Source organism: Mustela nivalis (genome assembly GCF_964662115.1).
Source record: "Mustela nivalis genome assembly, chromosome: 6".
In the NCBI taxonomy this organism is placed as follows: Eukaryota; Metazoa; Chordata; class Mammalia; order Carnivora; family Mustelidae; genus Mustela; species Mustela nivalis.
In genome coordinates, this window is record NC_139025.1 from 10977277 (window position 1) to 11001499 (window position 24223).

Here is a 24223-nt window from a genome sequence, read left to right on the forward strand (position 1 = left end):
CCGGGAGGTTAGACAGGGTGGGGACTGTCACGCAGCCCCATCATGCTGAGGGGACACTGAAGTTCGGCCAGGGGGAGCTGGTGCTCAAGGAGGAGCAGAGCCAGGCTAGGCATTGAGAATTTGCATTATTCGAAAGCAGCGGTTCCCAAACTATGGCCCTGGGCCCTGCGGCATCCGCCTCTCTTGGGGACATATTAGAGATGCAAATTCTAAGGCCTTTAAGACCCCAGATTGTGCCATCAGAAGCTCTGGGTGGCCACACTCTGTTTTCACAAGCCTTCCTGAGGATGGTTCAAATCTAAGAATCACTGGACTGGCGTGTGTCCGCATTACAGGGAGAGTGATGGGTCACTTTAGATCTCTCTGGAAAGCCGATGTTGTGGCAAGAAGAACTGAGAAACATTAAGAATGTGAGAGGCTCCTTGCAAGGGACGAATGAGTCCTTCCACCCCAGATTCACATGGTAAGATCCTAACCCCCAGTGTCTTAGGAGGGGAGGCCTCGGGGAGGGGAGGAGGTCACGAGGGCGGAGCCTCCACGGGTGGGATTAGTGCCCTGATAAGAATGAGCCCACAGAGCTGTGTCGCCCACCACGTGAGGGCACAAGGAGAAGACGGCCGTCTATGAACCGGAAGCAGACCAGACCATCGGTCTCCCCAAGTGTGAGAAATAAATGTCTGTTGTTTTAAGGCCCCAGTCTGGGCTCTTGGGATAGCCACCCAGGAGGACTAGGACATCCCTATGTGTGGCCTCCAGACCCAAGTCCAAACCTTGTAGCCAGCCTGGGTCCTGCAGTCCACGTGCTCACCAGAACCGAAAGCTCCTCCCCTCGTGTTCCCTTCTGTTTCTGAGCCCTCCCATGACCTTGGCCTTCTCAAACCCAACTCAAGCCCGACCTGAGATGTCCGCTTTGCTCTAGAGGCCTGTGAGATCAGAACTCGAAAACATGCTCCCTCCTCCTCGTTTCCTCTCTGTTTAAGCTGCTTGTAGGGAGGGACGTGAGGGTACGGAACTTCTTTCACCGATTCTGCAGCCAAATCCTTCTCACGCTCCCACGTTCCCTCCCTCAGAGCCTCCTGTCCCCTCTCCTGTCCCCGCTGGAAATAAGCAACCCTCACTGTTTGTTGACTGCACAGCAGCATCTTTTCTGAAACTCTGAGAGTTAATTTGCAGACCACTGTTCACAGCTCGCTGGTTGCTCTTGTCCGACAACTTTTACCCAAACCGATAAACTGATGCAGACCTCCGGAGGTGAATTCTTTCCAGGGCTGTAGGGTTGCTAGGAGGATTCCACGCCGTGACACAATAAAACCAAACCAGGGCCTTCCAGGTAGACCAAGCTGTCCCGGCCCTGGTCTAAGAATGTCAGACTGGGGAGGGGTCTCCCTTAGACACACTGTCACCCAATCTTGCAGGTGGCAAAGCAGCCTGGAGAGGGGCTTTGCCTGGCTAAGGTGTCTCTGGGAGCAGCATTCATTGCAGGCAGCTCTGGGACCCTCGGGAAGGCAGGAGGTCTGACTCGGTATCCAGCTTCTGAGAACCAGTGACGAGATGCCCCCAAGAGACAAACCCAGTAGCCCCGGTCTGCTGTGTTCCCCGGTCTGCCATGCTCCCCAATCAGCTGTGGGTGAGGGGAGTTTCCATGCCTCCTACAGCCCTGGGTGGCTTATAGGAGAGTTCCTGTGATTCACATGTTCCTAAAAGCTAGACATCTACCCCAAGTTCTTCTCAGACAAATCCGCTGCTGTCTGTGAGCATGCGGCCTCCAACCCGGGACCTCCAACCTGACTGCCGCTTGCAACCCAGGAACCCGCTTCTCTTTTCCCCAGTCCTAGCCTCCATGCCTGCTAATCCCCCAGGATGGGGAACAGTGCCCCCACCCCCAGACTGCCTCCCACCCCCTTGGCGGGGGCGCTGTGGTGAGAAAAAGAGGCTGGACATGAAAGAAGATGGTCTTGATGCTGACGGGGTGTGCGTGGCCGCTGGCTGGCTCAGCTCGAGCTGGAGCGCTCCGAAGTCTGGGTGCCCGGAAGGGGAGTTCTGGGGACTGAATCTTGATTCCTTGGGCATTTCCTGAAGGAGCTGGAGTATCTTCTGGGGTTCTTGAGACGGTCCCCTGACCGGCATACTCTGGGTTCCATGAGCAGTGAGATAAATTTCACTGTCTCCATTTTGTCCAACATAAATTCCTGGGAGGAAAAAGAAATTTCTCTCACCTTCCAGGGCTTTGGCTTCCCCTTCCCAATGGCCAAAGCACCCTCGGAGGCTACCTACACTTTCATTAACTCTCTCAAGTGCCCTGCAAAGGATGTGGTATCAGTGACTCTTGGCCACTGTGCAAACGGAGGCTCAGAGAGGTTAAGTAACTTGCCTGGAGCTGCACAGCCCAGGGCTGGCAAAGCTGGCAAAGTCTAAGTCCTGCCGTGGCTTCCTGATGGCAGTTGCTAGTCTCTTTTCACTACTTCCTCCGCGAAGCCCACCCTGTCTGCCCCCTGGCTCCCTCTCTGAGAGGCATTCATTTCTTAAAGACCTTCCACCTCCAGCTCTTTACTTAGCACAATGCTGAGCACATGTGGGCGACTCAGTAAGTCTTGGTTGAGTGATTGTTGCAGGAGACCCTCGGCACCTCCTGACATCACCGTGTAATTTCTTCCTTTTTCTCGGGGGGAAGATGAAATTAACTCAGTGTGACTATTTAGACAAATGTGCCCTTATTGAAAACGAAACCATATCACAACGTGAATATGAATAACATGAGTTGTGCCCCTGGGGATGCCAACAACGTGAATGGTGTCCCTGGAGCCGTGCCGCGGAGCAGCCCTGACGCTGTCTGAGAGCTCCTGAGGAGTCCTCCAACAGAGAGGCAGGCTTTCAGACTGTGGGCTGTTGCCACGGCAACCCCGGGGCAGGGACTCGCCCCTTTGGTGTTCCAGAGGAAAGGAGCATCTTGTGTTTGAATGTCCCCCCTGAGCCTGCATCAAGTGAGGAGAGCTAGCTGTGACCTAGGCGAGGCCAGTCTTGAGGATCGCTCAAGGCAGAGCGTGGAAAGGGTGAGTCGTGGCTGATCCAGGGAGCCTCGGTTCACACCATGCCTGAAGCCCACCCGGCTTCGTGGTGATGCTTCGCATGATCCAAACATGCCCCGTTAGAAGAGTCAAACCACCTCAAAAAAAAAGGAGCAAAGTTGGAGGACTCCCATCTCCTCATTTCAAAATTACAAATCATTACAAAGCTCTAGTAATCGATATTGTGATACTGTGATATTGGCATAGGATAGACACCCAGACCAATGCAATAGAATTGAGGGTCCAGAAATTTACCTTCACGTTTGTAGGCAATTGATTTGTCACAAGTGAGAGGAGACAGTTCAAGGGGAAAAGATAGCGGTTTTTTCCCCAATAGATGGTACGCGGACTACGGAACATCTTTATGCAAAAGAATGAAATCGGACCCTATATCCCATACCGTATACACAAGTTAACTAAAAATGGATCATAAACCTAAATATTAGAGCAAAAACTATACATTTCTTATTAGAAAGCTTAGGTGTAAATCTTAGTGACTTGGGATAATAGTTTTTGCAATGTGATGTGTTGTGCTAAGGACAAGTAGCCCAAGGGAAGAAAATAGCTCAGCTGGATTTCATCCAAATTAAAAGTTCTTGTTCTTCAAAGAACACTATCAAATGAAAGGACAACCAACCCACAGAAAGGGAGAAAATATTTGCAAACACATATATCTGATAAGGGACTTCTACCTAGAATATATCTTAGAAAACAACAATTTTTAAAAAACCCAAATAATCTGATTTAGAAATAGGCAACAGATTTGAGTAGATATTTCTTCAAAGAAGAGATGTAAACAGCCAATAAGCGCGTGTAAGACACTCAGCGTCATCAGTCGCCAGTGGCTTGCAAAGCAAAACCCCAGTGAGATACGACTTCACACCCCATGGGATGGCTGAGTTACAAAAGACAGACCACACCGGGTGTGGACAGGATGTGGAGGAAGTGGAACCCCCGCACGCTGATCGTGGGATCGTGGGATCTCCCAGCCACTCTGGAAAACAGTTTGGCAGTTTCCCAAAATGTCAAATATACAGTTACCATACGACTCAGAGATTCCACTCCGAGGTATCTAGCCAAGATAACGAACATACATGTCCATGCTAAAACCCATATGTGAATGCTCACAGCAGCGTTATTCACAGCAGCCAAAAAACCCACAAACAACCCAAAGGCCCATCAGTGGATCCACTGGTCCACACAGCGGCGTATTATCTAGCCCTAAAAAGGAATGAAGTATGGATTCATTCTATGACGTGGATCGACCTTGAAATCATTATGCTAAAGGGAAGAAACCAGATGTAGAATGTATCTTTTTGGGGTGAAGAGCTCTTCTGGACAGCGGTGACGGTTGCCGGGGTCTGACTAAACTGAAAACCTGAAAGTGTATGCTTTAAGAGGGAAGATGTTATGGCACGGGAATTGTGTCCCAGTAAAGGTATTATTGAAAAGAAAGGGGGCACCTGGGTGGCTCAGTGGGTTAAGCCTCTGCCTTTAGCTCAGGTCATGATCTCAGGGTCCTGGGATCGAGCCCCACATCGGGCTCTCTGTTCCGCAGGGAGCCTGCTTCTCCCTTTCTCTCTGCCTGCCCCTCTGCCTGCTTGTGATCTCTGTCTGTCAAATAAATAAAATCTTAAAAAAAAAAAAAAAGAAAAGAAAAGAATGAAGACGTGCGCTGTGGTCAGTAGAAGCCAGTCTGCCGACACACTCTCTGTACTGCAGCATCGGCGTCTGACGGGCGGGGGGCTGGTTCCGGGGAGGGGGTGGTCAGTGAAAAGGGAAGCTCAGGGGACTTGACCCAGAGTCTGAGGCTTCCACTGAAGAGGCTCCCTTGGTCATTGAAATGTGTCCTCCCAGAGTGCCTGCGAGTGTGAATGTGTGACCACACCCCCATGGGCTTCTCTGTGTCTGCGGGTATGTCATGTGTAACGTTAGGCATGTAGAGAGCACATGAATGTCTGTGTGACTGTGTGTGTGCATGTGTGTGTGTGTGTGTGTGAGACACGTGCTGTGGCCGGGCCACAAAGAAAGACCAGGCAGAGCTGAGTTCCGTTACAGCTGCCTCCGATCCTGCATCAAATGGGAGCTTGTTCCAAGTTTGTTGAGTGACTAACAAACACCCCAAGACTCACTGCCCCAGGAGCCTGCATAGCCATGGACGGTCGGGCTCACAGGAGTTAAACATGAATGCACCATGAGCTGCGGCTCAGGAGGGGCTGAGGTTTGACACCAGCCTGGGGCGGCAGGGAGGTCTTACCTGAATTAGGTCGAGCTTCGAGAAGAGGCCCATGCTCTCAGGCGCGCGGTGGGCGGAGGCAGAGCGGTGGGTGGAGGAGGAGCACTGCCGGACCATGTTGTTGATGATCCTTTGCAGGTCGTTGAGCAGCTGGTTCTGCAGGAGGAGAAGGTGGAGGACGACGAGGTTCTGGTCCTATCCCAGCAGCCCCTGCCCCCCGATCCCCAGCTTTCTTGGGCCGGAAAAGCTACCTTCTGTGCCCCACTCCCAGAGGGCCTTGCTTGCGTCCCCCAACTCCAGGGCCTGAGCATCCTCCCCTGCCATGAAGGACATTGAACCAACTTCCCAGAGGGTCCTCCTGGCTAGAGACCCCTGCGGGCCACACCAGGGGCCGGGCATGGGAAGGGTCATGAGGGAACCCTGGAGCCCCTCACTCTGGACAGCCCCGGAGTCCTAGACTTAAGATCTTCAGGGCTGTGGCCAGTGGTGGTGGTTTTGCTTTCCATCTTAAAGAGAAAGATCCAGAAGGGGCTAGATAAACAGTAGCCAGTCTACTCCCTCGCTAACCCCCTTGGCTGAAGGTCAGCAACGTGTAGATCCCAACCCTCATGTCTTCCAAATTAGGATCCCCTGGAGACTGAGAAGGCCCTGCATTTGCTGGCCACACTCTGTCTGGGCCTTGGTCCTGGTGTCTTCCCAGCAGCCCCTGTGGCTGGGAGGTCAGAGGCTCTGGTTTTAGTGAGGACCCAGGGGCCAGAGGTTAACCAGTCCCTATTCCAAAGGCCAGGAAGGAATAGCTCAAGGGCTTAAGCCCAGAAATCCTGGCCCCTGGTCGTGGACTTTGGCCATGACTTACTCTTTCTGAACATTACTTTTCTTATCTGTGAAATAGACACAGGTAAGGATCCGCCAACATTTAAGAGTGCCTGTCCCAGATGAGGTCTGTCCTGGGTTAGGAGGCCAAGCACTGCCTGGGACGACCATGGAGATGTAGGAATTACTGAAGATAGTGCCTAGTAACCACTCACTTAAATGCCACTGTTCTGTTATTAACCACAGGCATTACAGAAGGACTGGGCAAGCACCCAGTTTATGCCAAGCCCTGGGACTGGGCTGGGGATCCCAGTTCTGGTTCTTGTCAGGGGTGTGAGTGTGTGTGTGTGTGGGGGGAGTGTGAGTGTCAGGGGTGTGAGTTTGTGGGGGATGATGCTTATTGAGGAGACAGCAGCCCTCAGCCCTGCCCTCACCCCCATCCCGCAGATCAGACTCACATTATAGCTGTCCATGTCCTTCCGGGAGGTGACACGGTGTCCCAACCCCCACAGCTTCCACTCATGATGACATCGCTTCTGCAGCTGACACAGTCGAATCTTGAGGGTCTGTGAAGGGAGAGGCGTGTCACCCGGTGCAGCAAACTCTGTTGGGGCGTCTGCCCTGGGCCTGGTCCAGAGGTGCTCACAGCCCCGGGAGGGAAGGGGTGGGGGAGGGGTGTGCTCAGCCAGGGTGGGGGCAGGTGGAGGGGAAAGTTCTGGGCTTCCCAGCTGTTCAAGGTACCAGGAAAGACCCGAGTAGGCATGTCCAGGCTGACTGAGGTTTGAATGTTGACTCATGGCTCCCAGAGCCCCTTTTCCTCCAGTAACCAGAGCCAAGAGTCTGTGCCCTTGCGGCCCCGGGGGGCCGCTGGGAGGGCATGTGGAGCAAGGCAGTGGACAGCCTCTTGTGGCCCAGCCTGCTCCTGCTGTGTTGGCTGCACCCTGACGAGGCCCCATGGGGCTTCAGTTCGGCACGGGACATATGCAGGTGTCCTCACTTCTCCCCATCTTAATCTCCTCCCGTGGAAAGTGGGCACAAGAGTGCAACTGGGTCTAAGATGTGAAATTTAAGGCGGTGTAGGAGCACTCAGCGTATGCTTAAAATGAAGACAAATTAATTAAGATAAATAATATCTTAATCCAATGTTTTTAGAAAGTCAAAGTTAATAGAAAGTATCCACGATGGACAAAATATTAAAATTTTACATAAAGATGGGCTCCAGTCAGCACCTGAATGCTCACCTGTCTTATATCCCCTTGTCTCAGGAATTAAAGCACTTAGCTCTAGGTGCTGGCGTGAGATTTAAATGAGATAAAGCAGGTAAACTGAGGCTACCCCCGTCCTGCCCAATCCTAAAGGGTCTGGCTCTCCAGAGGGGAAAAAAGGTGCAGGGTGGTATAGGTTTTCAGTGCGGCCACTAGGGGGCAGAGACTCTCTGCAAACATCACGCAACGGTCCTTTGCAAGAATCAACTCCCCCTCAGCCTTCCTATCCAGGTCCCCTTCCCCTCCCAGCCCTCAGGCCCCAGGATGCAAATTCATCCAGCCAGGCCTTTGCCTGGGCACTTTCTCCTGGCTGGAGGGCAGGGCTGGACCTCCTGGCCGAAGTTCTGTTTATTATACGATTAACCAAAAAGGAAAGAGAAGTGACTTCTTGGGGCACTTGGGCACCGCTCTGTGTCACAACAACCAATGAGCTTGGTTGCATCGCCATTGGACAGATAGAGAAGCTGAAGCTCAGAGAGGGGCCACCCTTGCCCAGGGTCATGCAGCTAGTCAGAGACTGACGTGTAATTGGAACCCAGTCTGTTTGAGTCTAGAATTCGTGTCTTTTCTCCCACCAAGAACACCTTTTGAATATAAGCTTCAGGAAAGACCCCGAGTCAGCCAGCACAAGGGGAGAGAAAGGGATCCAGAGCAAGGCTCTGGAGAGACAGCGCCACCCAGACCCTCCCAGCAGCCCACCGCTGCTCCGAGTCTTCCCCTGGAGGTGCAGAGGGGAGGGAGACTCCTCTGCCCCCAGTCCTATGGGCTAAGGGCAACAGACCAGGCTGCAGATAGCTGTTACCGGGATAAGAGCCCTGTGGCTCTCCTCTAGAGACTCCAGCCTCTGGTGGAAGACCTGGCTCATCTTGGAGAAGGCTTCCAGATGCTCCCGGATGTCCTGGCTGATCGTGAAGAGCTGCCCATAGTGCTCCACCATGGCCCCCACCAGGGCCTCGTCTGGCCCCTCTGGCTCCTCCCCTTCATTGTGGCCTAGGGAGACAATGCCGTGGTGGGATGAGCGGGTGCAGAGAGCCCAGCCCTCACCTGTCCCCTGCTGGGGCGATGCTACCAATGTGTCGGAGGGGGGACTTCTGCCGAGGTCTTGCAATTCCAGCGGCAACCCCACAGATGAGAGGCGCCGGGAAGAGCCCGTGCGGGGCTTAGCCCAGGACAGCAGGACGGGTCCAGCAACTGGCCAGCTCCCTCACCCACCGCCCGCCTGTTCAAGAGATGCATTAACATTTGAAAAGTGCCCTACCAGCCAAGAACCCAGATTCTGGAGCCAGGAGCCCCAGTGAGACAGGAGGTGGTCTCCAAGGACCTGGAGCCTTCACCCCTCCTTGGCTTGGTTCTCAAAACTTTTTGGTGCTACTCAACCTTCCAGTCACATCTCCCAGCAGCCCCTGCCAAGTTCTGGTGCTGCAGCACACTGGAACACACCATGCACAAGTTCATCCTGCAGGGCTGTGGCTCCAGCCTACGTTCATGTTGTTCCCTCTGTCTGCAATGCTGTTCCCTGTTGCTGAACTCGCTGGAGCCCCTTGAGAGGCCACCTCTTCCTTGAAGCCTTCCCTGATATCCAGAACAGTTTGGGGGGGCCTCTTGTCGCTCCACAGCATTCAGTGCAGTGGCCCTGAAGTCAGACCAGAGTCTGAGACCCAGCCTCACCACTTCCTGGCTGGGCATTTTGGGCACGTTCCTTAACCTCTCTGAGCCTAGGTAACACAATTCTCAGAAGCTCACACAGAGGGGTAAAATGTTTTCCAAAGAGGTGAGCACAAAGTTAGTTAATAGTCATTAGTAAATGGTAATAGTTAATAAATGGTAAGAATTATTATTATTGATGATGATGTTGAGATAATGATGGTAAAAATACATGGTTGATTGCCTTCCCTTTCCTAACAAGCTTCTGGCACTGACAACAACAGGCTCTGGTACTAATCGCGATAAAACAAAACACAAAGGCCATTTCTGGTGTCTGCATAATTTTAACTGATAATAGCAAAACAAACAAACAAACAAACAAAAACACAAAACCAAAGACACACAAAATAATAGCAATCCTAGCTAACATGGACTGGGCGATCGCTGAATGCCGGCCACTGGGCTCCAGGCTCATGAAGGATGAGTTCATCCGATCTGTGTAATGGGTGCTGTTCCCCTTGTACAGGTCAGGAAACCAGGGCCTTGGGGACACCTGGGGGCCTCAGTCCGTTAAGCGACTGCCTTCTGCTCAGATCATGATGCCAAGGTCCTGGGATCGAGCCCTGCTCTGCGGAGAGCCTGCTTCTCCCTCTCCTGCTTCTCCCCCTGCTTGTGCTCTCTCCTTCTCTGTCAACTATATAAAATATTTTTTAAAAAAAGGAAGGAAGGTAGGTAGGTAAAGAGGAAGGGAGGAAGGAAAAGACCAGGACCTCGAGAACTTTCGCCGGCCACACCAGTGGCTCTGGTGGCACCGGGTTCACAGGCAGGCTCGCTTGGCACCTGTGCCCTTTCATACCCGGGCGGCATCGGCTTTTGTGGGTCCTCCTCCTGCAGATGAGGTCAAGTCTCACACCGCGCCCTAGTCCCAAGGCTGGGAGGTGGCAGCCGAGACGAACCGAACAGGCATACATACCCTTAGGGATTATCTCAAGGACCTTAATCAGATAGTCTTCAAAAAGCTTGTGCTTCTCAACCTCTCTCTTCAGCTTCCTCTGCCTGCAGAGACATTTCAGGGACAGCAAGACATGGTTTAGAGTCCCCGAGGTCATGACCTCTTGCAAGGCCATTCTGCGTGGATCTCTGGCTCAGACGTGCCCTGGACGGGCCCACCACCCCCAACCCCATCAGTGGGCCGCTGACTTAAGCCTCCCCACCCCATGTCCTGATGAGAAACTGAGCCACAAGCAGTTCAAAGAACTGCCATGATAGGGCACGAGGAAGGAGCGCCAGGGAGAGGGGAGTCTAGTCTTTCTGGTGTGGGATGGGGTCCTACGGATCCTCCCTTAGAGGCTGGTCTGAGTCCCCCTCTCCCCGCAGCCACCAGCTGGTGACCTGGCCAGGTGCTTCTGCTCTGCGCTTGGCGAGCCCATCTGTAGCAACAGTAACGTCATCCCTCCCTGCCCCCTGCCCAGGCGGGCCGGGACCATGTGTGGGGCCCCCAGCACATAGCAAGGAGAGACTGGGGACCTCAGCACCCCCAGAGGGGAGACAACCATGTGCCGCCGCCCAGCCATGGCTGACTCTCGGGCGAGCCCCTGAGCAAGCTGAGTCTCCAGTCTGTTGCCTGCTCTGTGCCCAAGTCAAGTCAGTGGTCAAGGGCAGAGGCAGAGTGGGACCTGCCCCAGCCAGAGGCAGCGCTTCCAGGGACTGCGGTGGGCTTTCTGAATGGCTGCTCCGGGACCCAGGGCAGGCCTCTCCGCCTCTCAGGCCTCACTTACTCATCCATACGGTCCTGGAAAAGGCAGGGAAAAGCCATCCTTCCCTACAAATACCGTGTGGACCCTGCACACACCACGGGGCAAAACCTTAGTGGGGTCGGAAGCCCTGACAGGATCTGATGGAAGACTTGGAACTTTGCTCCACAAACTCGCTCACAGCCACAGCCTTTGCATCTAATTCAGGCTTTTATGGGGCAGCCCGAAACTGATGTGCTGCCCCATAAAAGCCCCAGGGGTGAGGACCAGGGTCACCCCATGAGGCAGCTTCACTGGTTGACTTGAGAGGGGCTGAACTGACAGGTGCAGGGGTGGCTCCCCAGCTCCCCACAGCCCTGCTTCTGGGATGGGAGACTAAGCCCAGAGTGGGCCGGGGAGGGCCCAAGATCTGAGCTCGAAGGACCAGAGCCAAGCCCCCACCCCCTCCCCACTGATGCCCCTCCTGTTTCCAGGGATTGCTCCCCGCCTTGTCCCTTCCCTGCCTGGCCCTGCTGTTCGCTCAGCCCCAGCCACCTAGCCCAGTGTGGGCACTGCTGGGCATGGGGCCGGGGCCCAGTAGGGCCTGAGACCTCCCGTACTTTGCCTGGAGCTGGCCGAGTTCCTGCAACAGCTCCTGCAGGTCCCTGTCCTTGTCGCTGGCAACGCTTGGGCCAGCCCCCTGGCTGGTGTCCATGGCCACCAGCATCGCCCCTCACCACTCTGGCCGCACAGGACGACGAGGGTCCCAGTTCGTGGAAAAGGAAACAGAGGCTCAGAAGGGGTCTGTGACCAGCTCAGGGACACACAGGGGGGCTGGATCTGAACTTGAGGCTCCTTGAACCTGACGTCGGGGGTCTTCCAACAGGTGCCGGAGAGAGTCCCAGAGTCAGGGCTGGGTCTGGCTCAGAAGACAGTGTGCACAGGGCGGGGACACCTTGGTGGCCTCTCCTATCCACCCGCCCTCCACCCATTTATGCCTTCAGTGACATCACATATTCTGAGCGTGTGGAGAGCTCATCAAAGGGGAGTGGAGGCTGAGGCAGACACTTTGAATGAGCTCATGGTCACGCTGGGAAGGTGGCCTAGGTAACAGGTAGTTTCCACGAGGCCTTGTGAAGAGCTCCTAGACCATCTGCCTAAGACTTATTCCCAGTTATGGCCCAAAGGAGAAGGCTGTCTCCCTAAGCCTGACATTCATTGGCCATCTGCTGGACCAGCCGCAGCACAGGGGTCGGAGCAGGGAGAGAAGGGGCAGGGCTTCGTGGTGGACCTTTCCAGCCCTGAGCATGACTCTGGGGTACAGGCAGCGTGGGGAAGGAGGAGGGGGCCCAGCTGACTCCCTCAAGGATCCAGGAGCTCCAAGCCATGGCCACTGGGCCGTGACATCATAATGCTGGTCTTTGTCCATTGCAGGACCCACCTGTGGGTACAGAGCCACCTACTCTGTGGCCTACGCCTGCCTCCTTGGTTCCCAAAGACAAGGGGGAGAGGCATTGGTGACCCCAGGAGGGACTCAAGCTATTTTTTGTCCTTTCTTTCAGGTTGGTCATTCTTAAGACCCTTACTTGGTGGCTCCCCAGATCCCACTCGCGTGTCCCTGTTACCTCCTTCTACCTGAGAATGGGCATCTAGAGCTTGTGGCTTCCCCAGTGAGGGCACTCAGCAACCCGTTCGGGTTCAGCTCTGCCAGTGGCTCAGAACCACACCTGGCCCAGGGCAGGGGAGGGGGCAAGGTGAAAGAGGCTTCAGGTCCTCAACCTGGGACCTGCCCCTGCCTTATGGCTTGGCCCTGGTACCTGCTGTTGGAGTCTGTGGGCCTGTGGCCTTTGGGGCATCTGGGCCCACTGCCCACCCCTGATGCCCCAAATAGCTGTCCAGGCCTTCCCCCAGCAAAGGCCCCTGATCCGTCAGAGCCAGGGCCTCCACAGAGGGCAGCCTGGGGAGTCACCACGGGAGGATGGGGTTCACTGAGAAGAAGGCTGGGGGAAGAGAGGGACCAGGGTGAGGGCAAAGGCGGAGGGAGGAGCCTGGGGCCCGGGCTGGAGCAGAGACTAAGGCAGCGCCTCTGGAACATTTGAGGAGCTTCAGCGGAGGCATGAAGGTTCGGGCCCCGCGTTCGTGCGTGGGGACAGCCGGTACCCACAGAGGTCTGCGGTCCAAGGTCGTCCAGAGTCCGAACCTGCCTGGGGAGGGGCAGCCGGGCTGGAGGAAGTCGTCGCCGAGTTGACAATGCTGGAGGTGGTCCCCGAGGATAAAAAGGAGCCGGGAAGGGTCATCCCGGCGGAGAAACAGCTGGGAGAGTTCAGAGGCACAAAACAGCATCCGTGGCGGTGGGAGCTACAGGCAGATGCTTAGAGGAGAAGGTCAGGGAGAGGGTGGTGCGGCTGCCACGGGAGAAGCCGTCCAGGTGTACGGGCCGGGCTCTCCGCGTGCCTGCGACAGAAGCTAACAGGCTCTGGGCATCGACGGCGCGGGGCAGGTACCAGGGAGGCCAAAGACCCAGGCCCGTGGAGCCCAAGGGCCCAGGGCAGCGCTGAGATCCAGGTAGCGGGAACTCAGAGGGGTACCTCCCCTACCCCTTTCCACCAGCGCCTTCATACCCAAGAAGCAAGGGCCTCAGAGAAGGCACCCGATTGGCTGAGCCTCGTCATGTGCCCGCCCCTCAGCTTGATGGACAGTCACATCATAGGCACAGCTTTGCGGGCTGGAAGTTTCCCAGAGCAAATCCTGGGCCCTTTGGCTGGAGGCTGGGAGGTGGGTGCCCAGCGGGTGCTCAGGACACGGAGGCCCAGGGAGGTCCCGGGGAGTCTGGGCTCCGCTGAAGGAGTGGCCTGGTCATATGGGCATTTTGGTGCGTGCCCTTGGGCTCGGAGTGGGGGTGAGTATTGTCAGGACACTTCTAAGTGCTTTCCATGCAGGGCTCAATGTTAGGCAGCATGCCACGAGGCCAAGCGGTTCTTCCCCAGTGGGGAAACTGAGGCCCAGAGAGAAACTTGCCTGAGGCCTTGCTGTTGGGAAACTGGTGAGCTGAGCTGTTAATCTAGAAAGTCTGGGAGGGTGGGCTGCCGGGACTCGGATGCTGATCCCGTGGGCATCCCACAAGCGGGGACATAGGGTGAGGGGGCTGCTCCCAGAGAGACCCCATTAGTGCCTCTGTCAAGGGCAGATGCCTGTGCCCCCCCCCCCCCCCCCCGCCCCCTAGCCCTAGGCAGTCGCAGGAGCCGCCTGGTCAGACCTCCTCTCTCTCTGGGCTCAAAAACCCTAGGACCACATCTCCATCTCGTTTCAGCCCTAAACCTCTGGACCCAGTATGGCCGCAGGCAGGGGGGTGTGGGTTGGTGGAACAATTTACTTCCCAGTAAGGATTTTATTTTTGGCCTCAAGGTTCCCACACCCACCCCAGGCTGGGAGATGAGCTGTGGCAGTTCTGGAAATCCGTCTCCCTACCAGGCCTTAAAGAGCGACTGTCTGCGACTGTCTGCGATTACCAGGGATGGACTGCGATCATCTCCTGCTGCCTGGCGCTTTACCTGCAGTCTCTCATTTACTTCTCGAGAAGTTCCTCCAAGTTCGTGGAAGCACGGCCCCATTTTGCAGAGGAGAACCCTGAGCATCTACAGGGCAAAGGAACTTGCCAAGGCGCCAGGCTAATCTCTGGTGGCAGGATTGGCTCCGCAATTCATGGAGCCTAGTGCGACCTGAAAGTGAGGTGCTCCTGGTTTTAAAAATTAAGAATTTCAAGACAGCAGTGGGAACACAAAACCGGTAATGGACTCTTCTGAGCATGGGCCCAGGGCCAAGCTGCTCTGTAGGAATTTGAACTCCTGCCTAGAGATTCCAGAATCTAACTCTTACCCAGGTCCCTTCCAAACTCTACACCTTATCCTGCCTCAGAGCCTCTGCTGGACTCTGACTCTTCCTCTTCTCTTCCCCACCCCTACCCTCACCCAGCAAGCTTCAGACCTCACCCCCACCCCCATTTTCTTCATGAGGGGAAAAATTGGAGGCTGCGAGGAGCTTTAGACCAGATAAGAAGATCCGGGTGTAGGAAGGCTGGGGTTGCAGCTGGTGAGGGGTCAAGTCTCAGAAGCCCCCCGATTTCCTCTCTCCCCGGGGCTGTCGGGGAGGTAAATCCAGGACAAGGCTGTCTATTCCAGACAACTGAGAACCTTGAAACCTGGGGGTGCACTTCAAGGGCAGAGCCACAATAAATGGCAATAGAGCCCCATGTTTTTAAGCCTTAACAAGGACTCCTGGGGCTGGAATTTGACCCCAGGGCTTGCGTCTCCCCAGTGCAGCCAAACGGATAGCCAGATCAGGCCTCTGGCCCAGAGTTCCAACCCTACCTGGCCTGCAACCCTAAATGTCCCCAAGGGGGACAAGGCCAGCCCTTGGCCAGACGTAGGCGATGCTTAGGACGCAGAGTGAGGCTGTGCGGCCAAGCAGGGGTACCGCCTGTGTGACCTTAGGAAAAGTGCATAACCTCTCTGAGCCTCCAGTTTAAATGAGACATGCAGAGGCCCCTGGGTGGCTCAGTTGGTTGAGCATCTGACTCTTGATTTCAGCTCCAGTCATGATCTCAGGGTCCTGAGTTCGAGCCTCCCATTGGGTTCCACACTTAGCCTGGAATCTGCTTGAGATTCTCTCCATCTCTCTCCGCCCTGCTTCCCAACCTGGTGTCACACACGCACTCACTCTCTCTCAAAATAAAATTTTTTAAAAAGGTAAATAAGGAGGCCCCTGGGTGGCTCAGTTAGTTGAGCATCTGCCTTTGGCTCAGGTCATGATCCCAGGGTCCTGGGATCAGGCCCCACATCAGGCTCTCAGCTCGGTGGGAAGCCTGCTTCTCCCTCTCCCACTTGTGTTCCCTCTCTCTCTGTCTCTCTCTGTCAAATAAATAAATAAATAAATAAATAAATAAATAAATAAATAAAATCTTTAAAAAATAAAAATGAAAAAATAAAAAAGGTTAAGTAAATGTAAAGTGGAGACCATTACCGTACCTATTGTGAAATGATATAATCCGCATAGAATGCTTAACCTCATCTATTTTTTATTTAAAAAAATCTGTGTGTGTGGGAGCACGTGTACAGAAGAAAGTCTATGTGGGCCTTATTTTAGGGGCAAGAGGTGAGGGGAAACTTCTTTGCCACCGTAACTCCGAGGACAGCGAGCAGCCCAGAGCCTGACACAGAGCTGGCCTTCGTCAGCCTTCATTTTGATCCCTGTCCTTTCCTCCTCACTCCCTTCAGGTTACAGTGGTGGGGACCCCCTAGCCCAGGACCCTGGCTAAGAGCCTTGCTTCTGGGGTTGGCTGGCGAAGTGACTTCAGGGAAGGGGTGAAGTGTGAGTGAAGCCTGGGCCTGGCTGTAATCAGGGGTTGGGGGTTGGGGGGGCTATGGGTGGAGGTGGGTGCAAGGAAGACAGTCATGACCTATTCTGCCTGTATGCCAAGACCCCACACTGCTTAGCATCCCATGCCCTCACGGAGATGGGATCTCAGAACTCTGTTCCTCTCCCCTGCCTCCCGGCCGAGGTACTGAGGAGGCAGAGAGCCAGAGAAGCCCAGGGCCCGGACAGCAGGACGATGACCGCCCCGCTTCTGAGGTCCCCAGCCTGCCTTCTGCCCTCCTCCTTGCCCGATACCAGGGCAAGGTCCAGGTCCCCGAGCAGGGGAATTACCCGAGCAGGTCCTCAGACGCTCTGAGATGATCTCTGGGGCAGCTCTCCAAAGGATGGGCCCTCCTAGCGGGGAGCGCTGAGACATTGGCCGTGACCCCAGGGTACCCACAGACCTGGACTCAAATTACACCTCTCCCACGTTCCAGGAGCGCCACTGGCCAGGCCATCTCCCCGCTGTGAGCTTCAGTAAAGAGGGTCCGGTCGATGAGGCTTATTGGTTCTGCCTCCAAAATCACTTGAATCCATTAACTGGCCCACTCCGGTCCAAACCCTCCTCTCTCCGACGTGGACCAACACAACGGCCTTCCTTGCTGGCCAACATGCTGCTCAGTCCCCAACAGGCCATTCTCCCCCCAGCAGGGGGCTCTCCTTCAAAAGCAAACCTAACCTCCCCACTTCTCTGCCCAAAACCAGTGCTATGCAGGTAAAAGTTGTATGGTTGGCTGTCCTGGGGGGCAAAGTCAGGATTTGCGGAGCTTCCCAATTTCCACGGTGTGACTACTCCCACTGTGGCTGATTTCAAGCTGCTAATAGTTTATGGTCCCTGTTTACAAGAGTCCTGAAATTTAACAGGTGGTTTTCATGAGCAGCCGTGAGTGGCTGCAGCACCTGCTGTTTTAAACTCCTCCTGGGGCTCCTGGGTGGCGCAGGTGGTTAAGAGTGTGGCTCTTGGGTTTGGCTCTGGTCATGATCTCAGGGTTGTGGGATCAAGCCCTGAGGTGGGTCCCATGTTCAGCACAGAGTCTTTACGTTTCTTCCTCTCCCTCTGCCCCTCTCCCCATGAGCTCTCTCCCTCAAGTAAATAAATACATCTTTTTTAAAAAAAATCCTCCAGGGGCACCTGGGTGGCTCAGTGGGTTAAGCTGCTGCCTTCGGCTCAGGCCATGATCTCAGGGTCCTGGGATCGAGTTCCGCATCGGGCTCTCTGCTCAGCAGGGAGTCTGCTTCCCTCTCTTTCTCTGTCTGCCTCTCTGCCTATTTGTGACCTCTGTCAAATAAATAAATAAAATCTTAAAAAAAAAATCCTCCAATAATGACAAATGAAGTTCCAACTCTGGCTGGTCAGGTTCTAAATGTTCCACAGTGGCCATTCCTCCCACATTGGTCTTAATCTTCCCCTGATCCACCCCAGGGCCTTTGCACCTGTGGCTCCCTCTGCCCAGAGCACTGTTCTCCTTGCCCTTCATGGTGCTTTCTCCTCCTTGCCTTTCAGGTCTAGCTCAGGTGCTACCATCTCAGAGTGACCTTCCCTGACCGTGTCGAACAACCCTGGTCTCCCCTCACTCACGCTGCATTCCATGTTAGTACTCATTACTCAGGATTGTCTTCCTGGAGTGTGACCGCCACGAGGGCCAGGACTGGTATGAGAGTGTCCCCAATGGAGTGTCAGCATCTAGAAGAATAGTACTGGATACCCAGCAGGTGCTCAGGATGCGTGTAGGCACAGGCAGAGCTCTGGAGATACACAACTCAGCGTGTGAATCACACCTCCCCACTAACCATCTGCAGAGCCCTCATGGAGTCACTTAATGTCCTCGAGCCTTGGTTTCCTCATATGCAAATGGGGACAGCAGTGCCTATGTGACACAGCTATTAGAATCTACAGACGGCTGAGCGTAAGGCACTCAGTACCGGGTCTGTTATTAGCAGAGCCTCAAAATGAGTGTTCTTTTCACTTGCATATATCCAATGACAGGCAACTCATCCCCTCCCAAAGTAGCCTTGTTCACCTCTGGGCCACTCTGATCTCTAGAATATCTGCCCTTCCTTACACAAGGGGCAGAAGTGTCTCCCATAGTGTCCTTCCTTTGGTCCTGGTTCAATGCCCCCTCCCCTCGCCCCAGTGTCTGGCTCTCACAAACCTGTGATTAACAAGGGAGCGCAGATTGATGGAGCCTGTTTTGGTGCGGTAGGGACAGTGAAGGCAGGCGTGCTGTCCCTTGGCAGCCCTGCTCTAGGCACGAGTTGTCTGGCCTTGGGTGAGTCCCTTAACTTCATTGAGCCATAGTTTCTTCCTCTGTAAAATGGGTTTAACAATAGTACCTCCCTCATAAATACCATGAGAACTAAATTAGCTGGTAAACACATAGACTTAGCACCTGGCACGTAGGAAGTGCTCAAAAATCAGCCACTCCTATTCCTGCTACTCTGTCCAGGGTCCGGCCCACAGCCTCCGGGTCCACAGCCATTTCTAGCGAAGGCCAGACCCTCTTCTTGAATGCTCTCCAGTCAAGCTGGAAAAAGGGCCAGTCTGTTTGGGTCATCTAAAGCCATCAGACCCCTGGCCGTCAGAGCTGACCCACAGACAAGAGTCAGCACTTCCCACAGTCCCCCAAGGGCTTATCTGACCTTGAGCGGTCACTCTATTTGCTGAGCTCAGAGGAGGTCAAGGCCCTAAGTCTCTGGGACACGAGCTGCCTTGGAGTAGGGAGACTGAGTGTCCCCAGCTGGGGTGGCTTCTGCCAGCTCCCTGGGTGGCCTGGACCCAGCCCTTTTTTACTATCTTTTTTTAAGGGAGTCTTGATGATGCTGGATGAACACGGCAGAGTCCAAGCAGGGGTAGCAGCGAGAGGAGAGGAAGACGAGAACCACGCTGCATCCTGAAAGCATGGGGACGGTGGCGGGGAGTGCGTGCCGAGTGGGAGAGGAGACCAGATCCTGCCCGGGGCTGGGTCTGTGACGATGATGGGCAAGCCCGCCTGTGATTTTGCAGCTGTAGCTAAGGCTTTGATCAGTGAACCTGAGACAGGGAGCCCCCCCAGGGGGCCTGATCTAATGGCAGGAGCCCTGGAAAACTTCTCTGTCCGGTAGAGGAAGAGGGATCCCGAGGGATTTGCCATGAGACAGAGATTCGAGGTGAGGGAGGCTCTCACACGCTGAGATGCAGGGGTCAGGGAGCAAAGATCGGGGAGCCCAGAACAGTCCCCGGCTGATAGGCGACGAGCAGATGGGGACCTCCGTCCTCCGGCTGCCAGAAACTCTCTCTGCCAGCAACCTGAACAGGCCTGGAAGCAGATTCTCCCCCAGCAGCTGCAGAGAAGAACCTGGGCTTTGAGCTCAGCCTTAGGCAGACCCCGAGAACCCTGATGGGTGGACTGGGACAGGAAATGCTGCAAGAGACAGGCTAAGGACTGAGGCTGGATTGTGGGGGCATTCAGGACCTCCCGGGCATGAAGAGCAAGGTCAGAGCGAGACAGCCTTGAGACCATCATGAGACCTTCAGATTCTAAGCTCTCAAAGCCAGGAGAGTATTTCTAGATGAAGTCCTGAGGGCTTCCTAAGAGGGCCATCTGTGAACCCCACTGAGCTTGCTGGAGGCACCAGAGGCTTCTGCACGCACAGGTGTGCCATACTGTGAGCAGAGTTTTCCCTGGGCTGAGGGGGTGGGTGCGGGACTGGGCAGCTGGTCCCCAGGCCCCGAGAGGCCTTCCCAGTACTGGGCGTCCTTGGGCATCACCGAATGCAGTCTGTAATTCTCAGACAGCCTGTGCCTCCAGGTCCTGAAGCTGCCAACCCCTCTGACCCTGGAACAGCATGGCTGGGCCTTGCCCAAGGTCAGAGGGGACCAGCTGGCTCTTTCTGAGGACAGACAGTCTGACTCAGTGCCTCTGGCCAGAGGATGGGGCTTGGACTTAGGGTGGGGCCGTTTACCCCTGGGCTCATTCAGACTCCTGCTGTCCTCAGGTGGTCACCACCTCTCCCACGGGCTCTGTCCTTCACAGTTTACAAAATCTCTTTTGCAGCAAGATCTCCCAGAGTTGCAGACCCACGGGGTCCCATACTCAGGAATGCCGAGTCTCGGTTCTGACGTGGCTGCCTTGAAAGTCTCGATCTCTGAACAAGGGGCTTGCATTTTCAGTGTGTGCCAGGCCCTGCAAAATACGGAGGCATCCAGCTATCTCCCCTCGCCTGAATCTCAGCCCAGAGGCAGCGAGCACACCCATCTTACAACCTGTGCGCGGCTCCAGCATCTGGAGCTTGCTGGAACGCACGCCCTCCCAGGAGCAGGCAAGGGACTGAGGAGAGGCTCTGCTGCGCGGAACAGAACTTGCCCTCCAAGGACGGATTGGGAGTATGCTCTGCTTTTCTGATGCCCTCCCCCCTGTTTTCCTGAAGAAAAGCCCGTATCTGTAAGTGCCTGTGAGCCCTGGAGGGCCGGGCTGCCTGTGTCCTCAGCTGTATCCTCAGGGCCCAGCACGTTTAAGGTCCTTTTCAGTGGGCACCCAGTGAGTGTCATTAAGTGACCAGGGAATGGACTGGACCTAGAAGAGGTGACGTACTTGCCCAAGGTCTCGAGCCAGGAAGAGGCTGAGCTGGGTTCCAGAGTGGGTCAGTGGACTCCCAGTCCAGTGCTCAGCTCTCGGCCACACAGCCTCCAGACTCTCTGCCCCGGCTTCCGGGAGCCATCGGGCTGGAGTGCAGGGAACGGACATGGCTGTCAGGTGGGAGCTTACCCTTGCCTGTCCCTTCAAGGGGCCATTTGAAAGGAAATCAAGTGTCCCTTGCAAACTTGCTATGTACGTCTGACATTGTGGGTGTCCTGCTTGGGTCCCCAACCCTGACTACTCAGGGCCCGCCTTCAGTCCTCCACCTGCTAGCACCTGTGTGTCTCGCTCAAGCATCCTTTGCCACGTTAGAAGCCAGAAGTGCCAGGGAGTCGCTAGCCCTCAAACACGGACTGATGGGAGGAGCAGACACACCCCGCTCGTCCTCCTGGACGACTCTGAGGCTCCGATCCCACACTGGCTGCCACTGCCCACGGTGCTGACCGGCCCGAGAATATGCCCTTTGCTGAATTGCCTCTTCTGTCTCACGTCCGCACACCATGTTTTGTGCACTACCTCCCCACATACAGGGTAAACTCAAATCCTAGTCGGCTCCTGGAGGCCCCAAACAAAGAACACAGCCTCGTTTCTTTGGGGCTACCTTCTCCTGGGGCGGCCTCGCAAACCCTCCTCGGTGCTGTCAGTTGTGTCATTTCCGGGGGCAAGGAAGTGGGGCTGAGGCCACTGGCCACCACAGAAGTGGTTTCCCCTTCTTCCTGGGAACAGAGCCAGAAAACGTTCCCCAGCCTGTCTGAAGTTACTAGTGGCCGGGGACCACGAGCTGGCCAATGTGACAGGAGGAGTGTCTAGCCTTCCCAGGCCGGGCCGACAGAACGTTCTCTGTGTCCTCTTTCACACTCTCTCTCTCTGCTCGCCCCTCTGTGCACACGAGTGCGGCGGCCCAGGAAGGCACACGCGATGGTGGAGACACACCACAGACACCCACAGACACAGCCTAGGTCCCTGCGTCACCTCGGGATGGACAGCTGTGAGCCGATGAAGACCAGCAGCTGCCTGTAGATTTTCAAGAGCGGGAAACATACTGTTGTGTTGAGCCCTTGTAAATTTTGGGATTTGTTACAGCAACAACTATTTCCTAAGTCAGAGGACGACAGGCTGGGCCTCGGGAGGCGGGCAGGCCTCAGTGTAGTCCCGAGCCTGTCGCTTACTGTGTGAGCGCCGCGAGCTGTCCTTCACTGAATCTCACTGCGGGCTGCCCTCTAGGAATTACTGTCCCATGTTACGGATGAGGAAGCTGAGGCCCAGAACCCCATGGCTAGGGAGTGAGAGAAAGGGCATTCGATCTCCGCACCCAGTTTAAAGTTCACAGGAGGACACCAGATCTTTTGAATGCCCTCTCTCTCTCTCCAAATGTCCTTGTCCTGGTTGCCAGACCTGGTGGGGCGCTGCTGTGGCCTCAAAGGTGCTGAGAATCGGGTCATGTCACTGTCAATGGCTAGGACCTGCTCATGGGAGCAAGGACCCGGATGCCTCTGCGTGCGCTCCTGGGGACATTTTAGGAGCTGATGCCAGCAAGCGGGAGATGTCTGGGTCAATCTCAGTTTTAGGCTACGTTCTGGTCCCCAGGGCAGCCTCCCGCTGTCCCATCTTGAGAAAGAAGCAGCCCCAAGTGCTGTCTGTGCATGGGAACGTGTAAGGGGTTCAAACCCACCTGTTCTGGAAACATTCTATGACTCACGGGACACGTTAGTGTCTATCAAGGGCCCTGCAGCTAGGACTGTCAGGTTTGGAAAGAAAAAGACAGGATATACAGTTGGATATGAATTTCAGATCAACAGCAAGGAATCAGAGTGTAAGTATGTCCCATGCCATACTGAAGATATACTTATACCAAAAGTGCTTGTTGCTTATCTGAAATTCAAAAGGAACCGGGCATCCTGTATATTATCTGACAACCCCAACCGCAAAACACCGCAGGCACACGCGTCAGGTAAATAAAGAGAAGCAATGAACTGGTAGAGGTGTGGGCAGGTCAAGGGCGCTGAGACTGAGCAGGGCATCCGGAGTCCAGCCGGACAGGTGCTGCGGCCATGGCAGACGGAGTCCCCATCAGAACCCCCGGTGCCAAGCAGGGGAGGAGCTGGAGAAATAAACCCCTTGCCCCCTTGCCCTGGTCCCGCCCACCTGGCCTCCCATTGGCTGGATTCAGTCAAAAGCCAGAGGGCGAGTCTGGGGCAAAGCTCTGCGCATAGAAGGGCTGGGAGCACCCGACAGCAAAGGAGGGGCCGTCTCAGTCTAGAAAAGGAAACCAGGGTTTCTTAATCTCCCTTGGGCTCTGTCCCCTTGATCATGTGTACCGAAGACACTCCTTGCAAAGATGGGTAGGGACAGGGACGGAGTCGCGGATCCCCCTCAGGGACCCCCAATCCTCCGTTAAGAGACTCTGTTAGGAGCCCAGCAAGAGGTGCAGAGCAGAGGCAGAGCGCTGGAACCTGATGTCCACGGGGTGTCTCACCTGCGTGGCAGTGCCGTGATCGGCTCCAAGCTCCTCAGGTCCCCGGGACCCTTGTGCCCAAACCTTCCCCTAAGATTTCTTCTGATGGTGGGGCCTGTGCTCTCCTGCCATCCAAGCCCCTTGCTGTCTCCACCCCGGCGGGACCCTGTCCCCAGCACACTGGCCGCTGTCTTCAGCAGCCACCGTCCAGCAGCCCAGCTGGCCTCTCTGGGAAGTGCAGGCAGGCGGGCAGTCACCTGCGCAGGGCTGGCCCTCCACACCGCCTGTTCCCACTGCCCTCCTCCCTGGGCCCACACTCTTCGCTCTGTCCTGCAGAGGTCCCCCCCCCCCCCCGCTGAAGACCCCGAATGAGATGGGGGTCATATCCACCCCACGCTTTCATCCAAGTATTTCCCAACACAGACACCTGGCTCCCTCCTCCCTTCCCCCCTCCCCCATCTCGCTCCCTCTCTTCCTCCTTCCTTCCTCAGACCCCACCCCCAGCCCCTAGACCTTGCACTAGGCTGTAGAAATGAAAGAAAAGAGACTAATTCTGAACTGCTAAAAAACTTCCCTGTGCTGCTTTTGTCGAGGAAGGGTAAGCCGAGAAGGCAGCCGTCTACAAGCTAGGGCTGGGGGCCCCGCATAGACGTGGGGCTGGCCTTCCCAGCCTGCAGAGCTCTGCAACCTGTGGCAACCACCCCTCTAAACATGCGGACGGATGGACAGACGGACGGCCACAGGCTTTAAGGAATGGCTGGCAATTTGGGAACCCAGTTCACCGACTGAGAAGCAGAGCTCCCTGCCACCCTGGTGGGCTGACCTTGGGCTGATACATGAGCCAGTGAGAAATGTCTGCCTTTCGTAGGCCAAAAGCACCCCAACACCAAACCCCAAACCACCACACCCCCTTTTCTCTCCTTTGCACCCCCATACAGTACAAGCCCTTGACACGACGCACAGAGCTCTCCCGATCCAACCCTG

The 24223-nt window shown here is 55.4% G+C and overlaps 1 protein-coding gene across 3 annotated transcripts; it reads right to left on the bottom strand.

Moving 5' to 3' along the window:
• Positions 1–1925: 1925 nt before the first annotated feature.
• Positions 1926–12146, bottom strand: CCDC197 (coiled-coil domain containing 197). Of its 3 annotated transcripts, none has more exons than XM_082734463.1 (6): positions 11377–12146; positions 9997–10079; positions 8236–8369; positions 6573–6680; positions 5323–5457; positions 1926–2189 (listed from the first exon to the last, which is right to left on the bottom strand). In XM_082734463.1, the coding sequence occupies exons 1-6, from the start codon at positions 11481–11483 to the stop codon at positions 1992–1994; spliced, it is 765 nt and encodes a 254-aa protein (XP_082590589.1). In that variant the 5' UTR covers positions 11484–12146; the 3' UTR covers positions 1926–1991. The 3 variants fall into 3 exon arrangements, with proteins under 3 accessions (XP_082590589.1, XP_082590588.1, XP_082590590.1); XM_082734462.1 differs by having other exon boundaries at positions 8182–8369; positions 11377–12145; XM_082734464.1 differs by lacking the exons at positions 9997–10079; positions 11377–12146 and adding an exon at positions 9794–9902 and having other exon boundaries at positions 8182–8369.
• Positions 12147–24223: the final 12077 nt, after the last annotated feature.

Coding starts and splice junctions, on each gene's coding strand:
- CCDC197 (XM_082734462.1), bottom strand. CDS start 11,483: ATGCTGGTGGCCATGGACACCAGCCAGGGGGCTGGCCCAAGCGTTGCC. Junction 6,681..8,181: donor GCCACAGGGCTCTTATCCCG/GTAACAGCTATC, acceptor CTCCCTTCACAG/ACCCTCAAGATTCGACTGTG. Junction 2,190..5,322: donor CGAAGCTCGACCTAATTCAG/GTAAGACCTCCC, acceptor TTTTCCTCCCAG/GAATTTATGTTGGACAAAAT.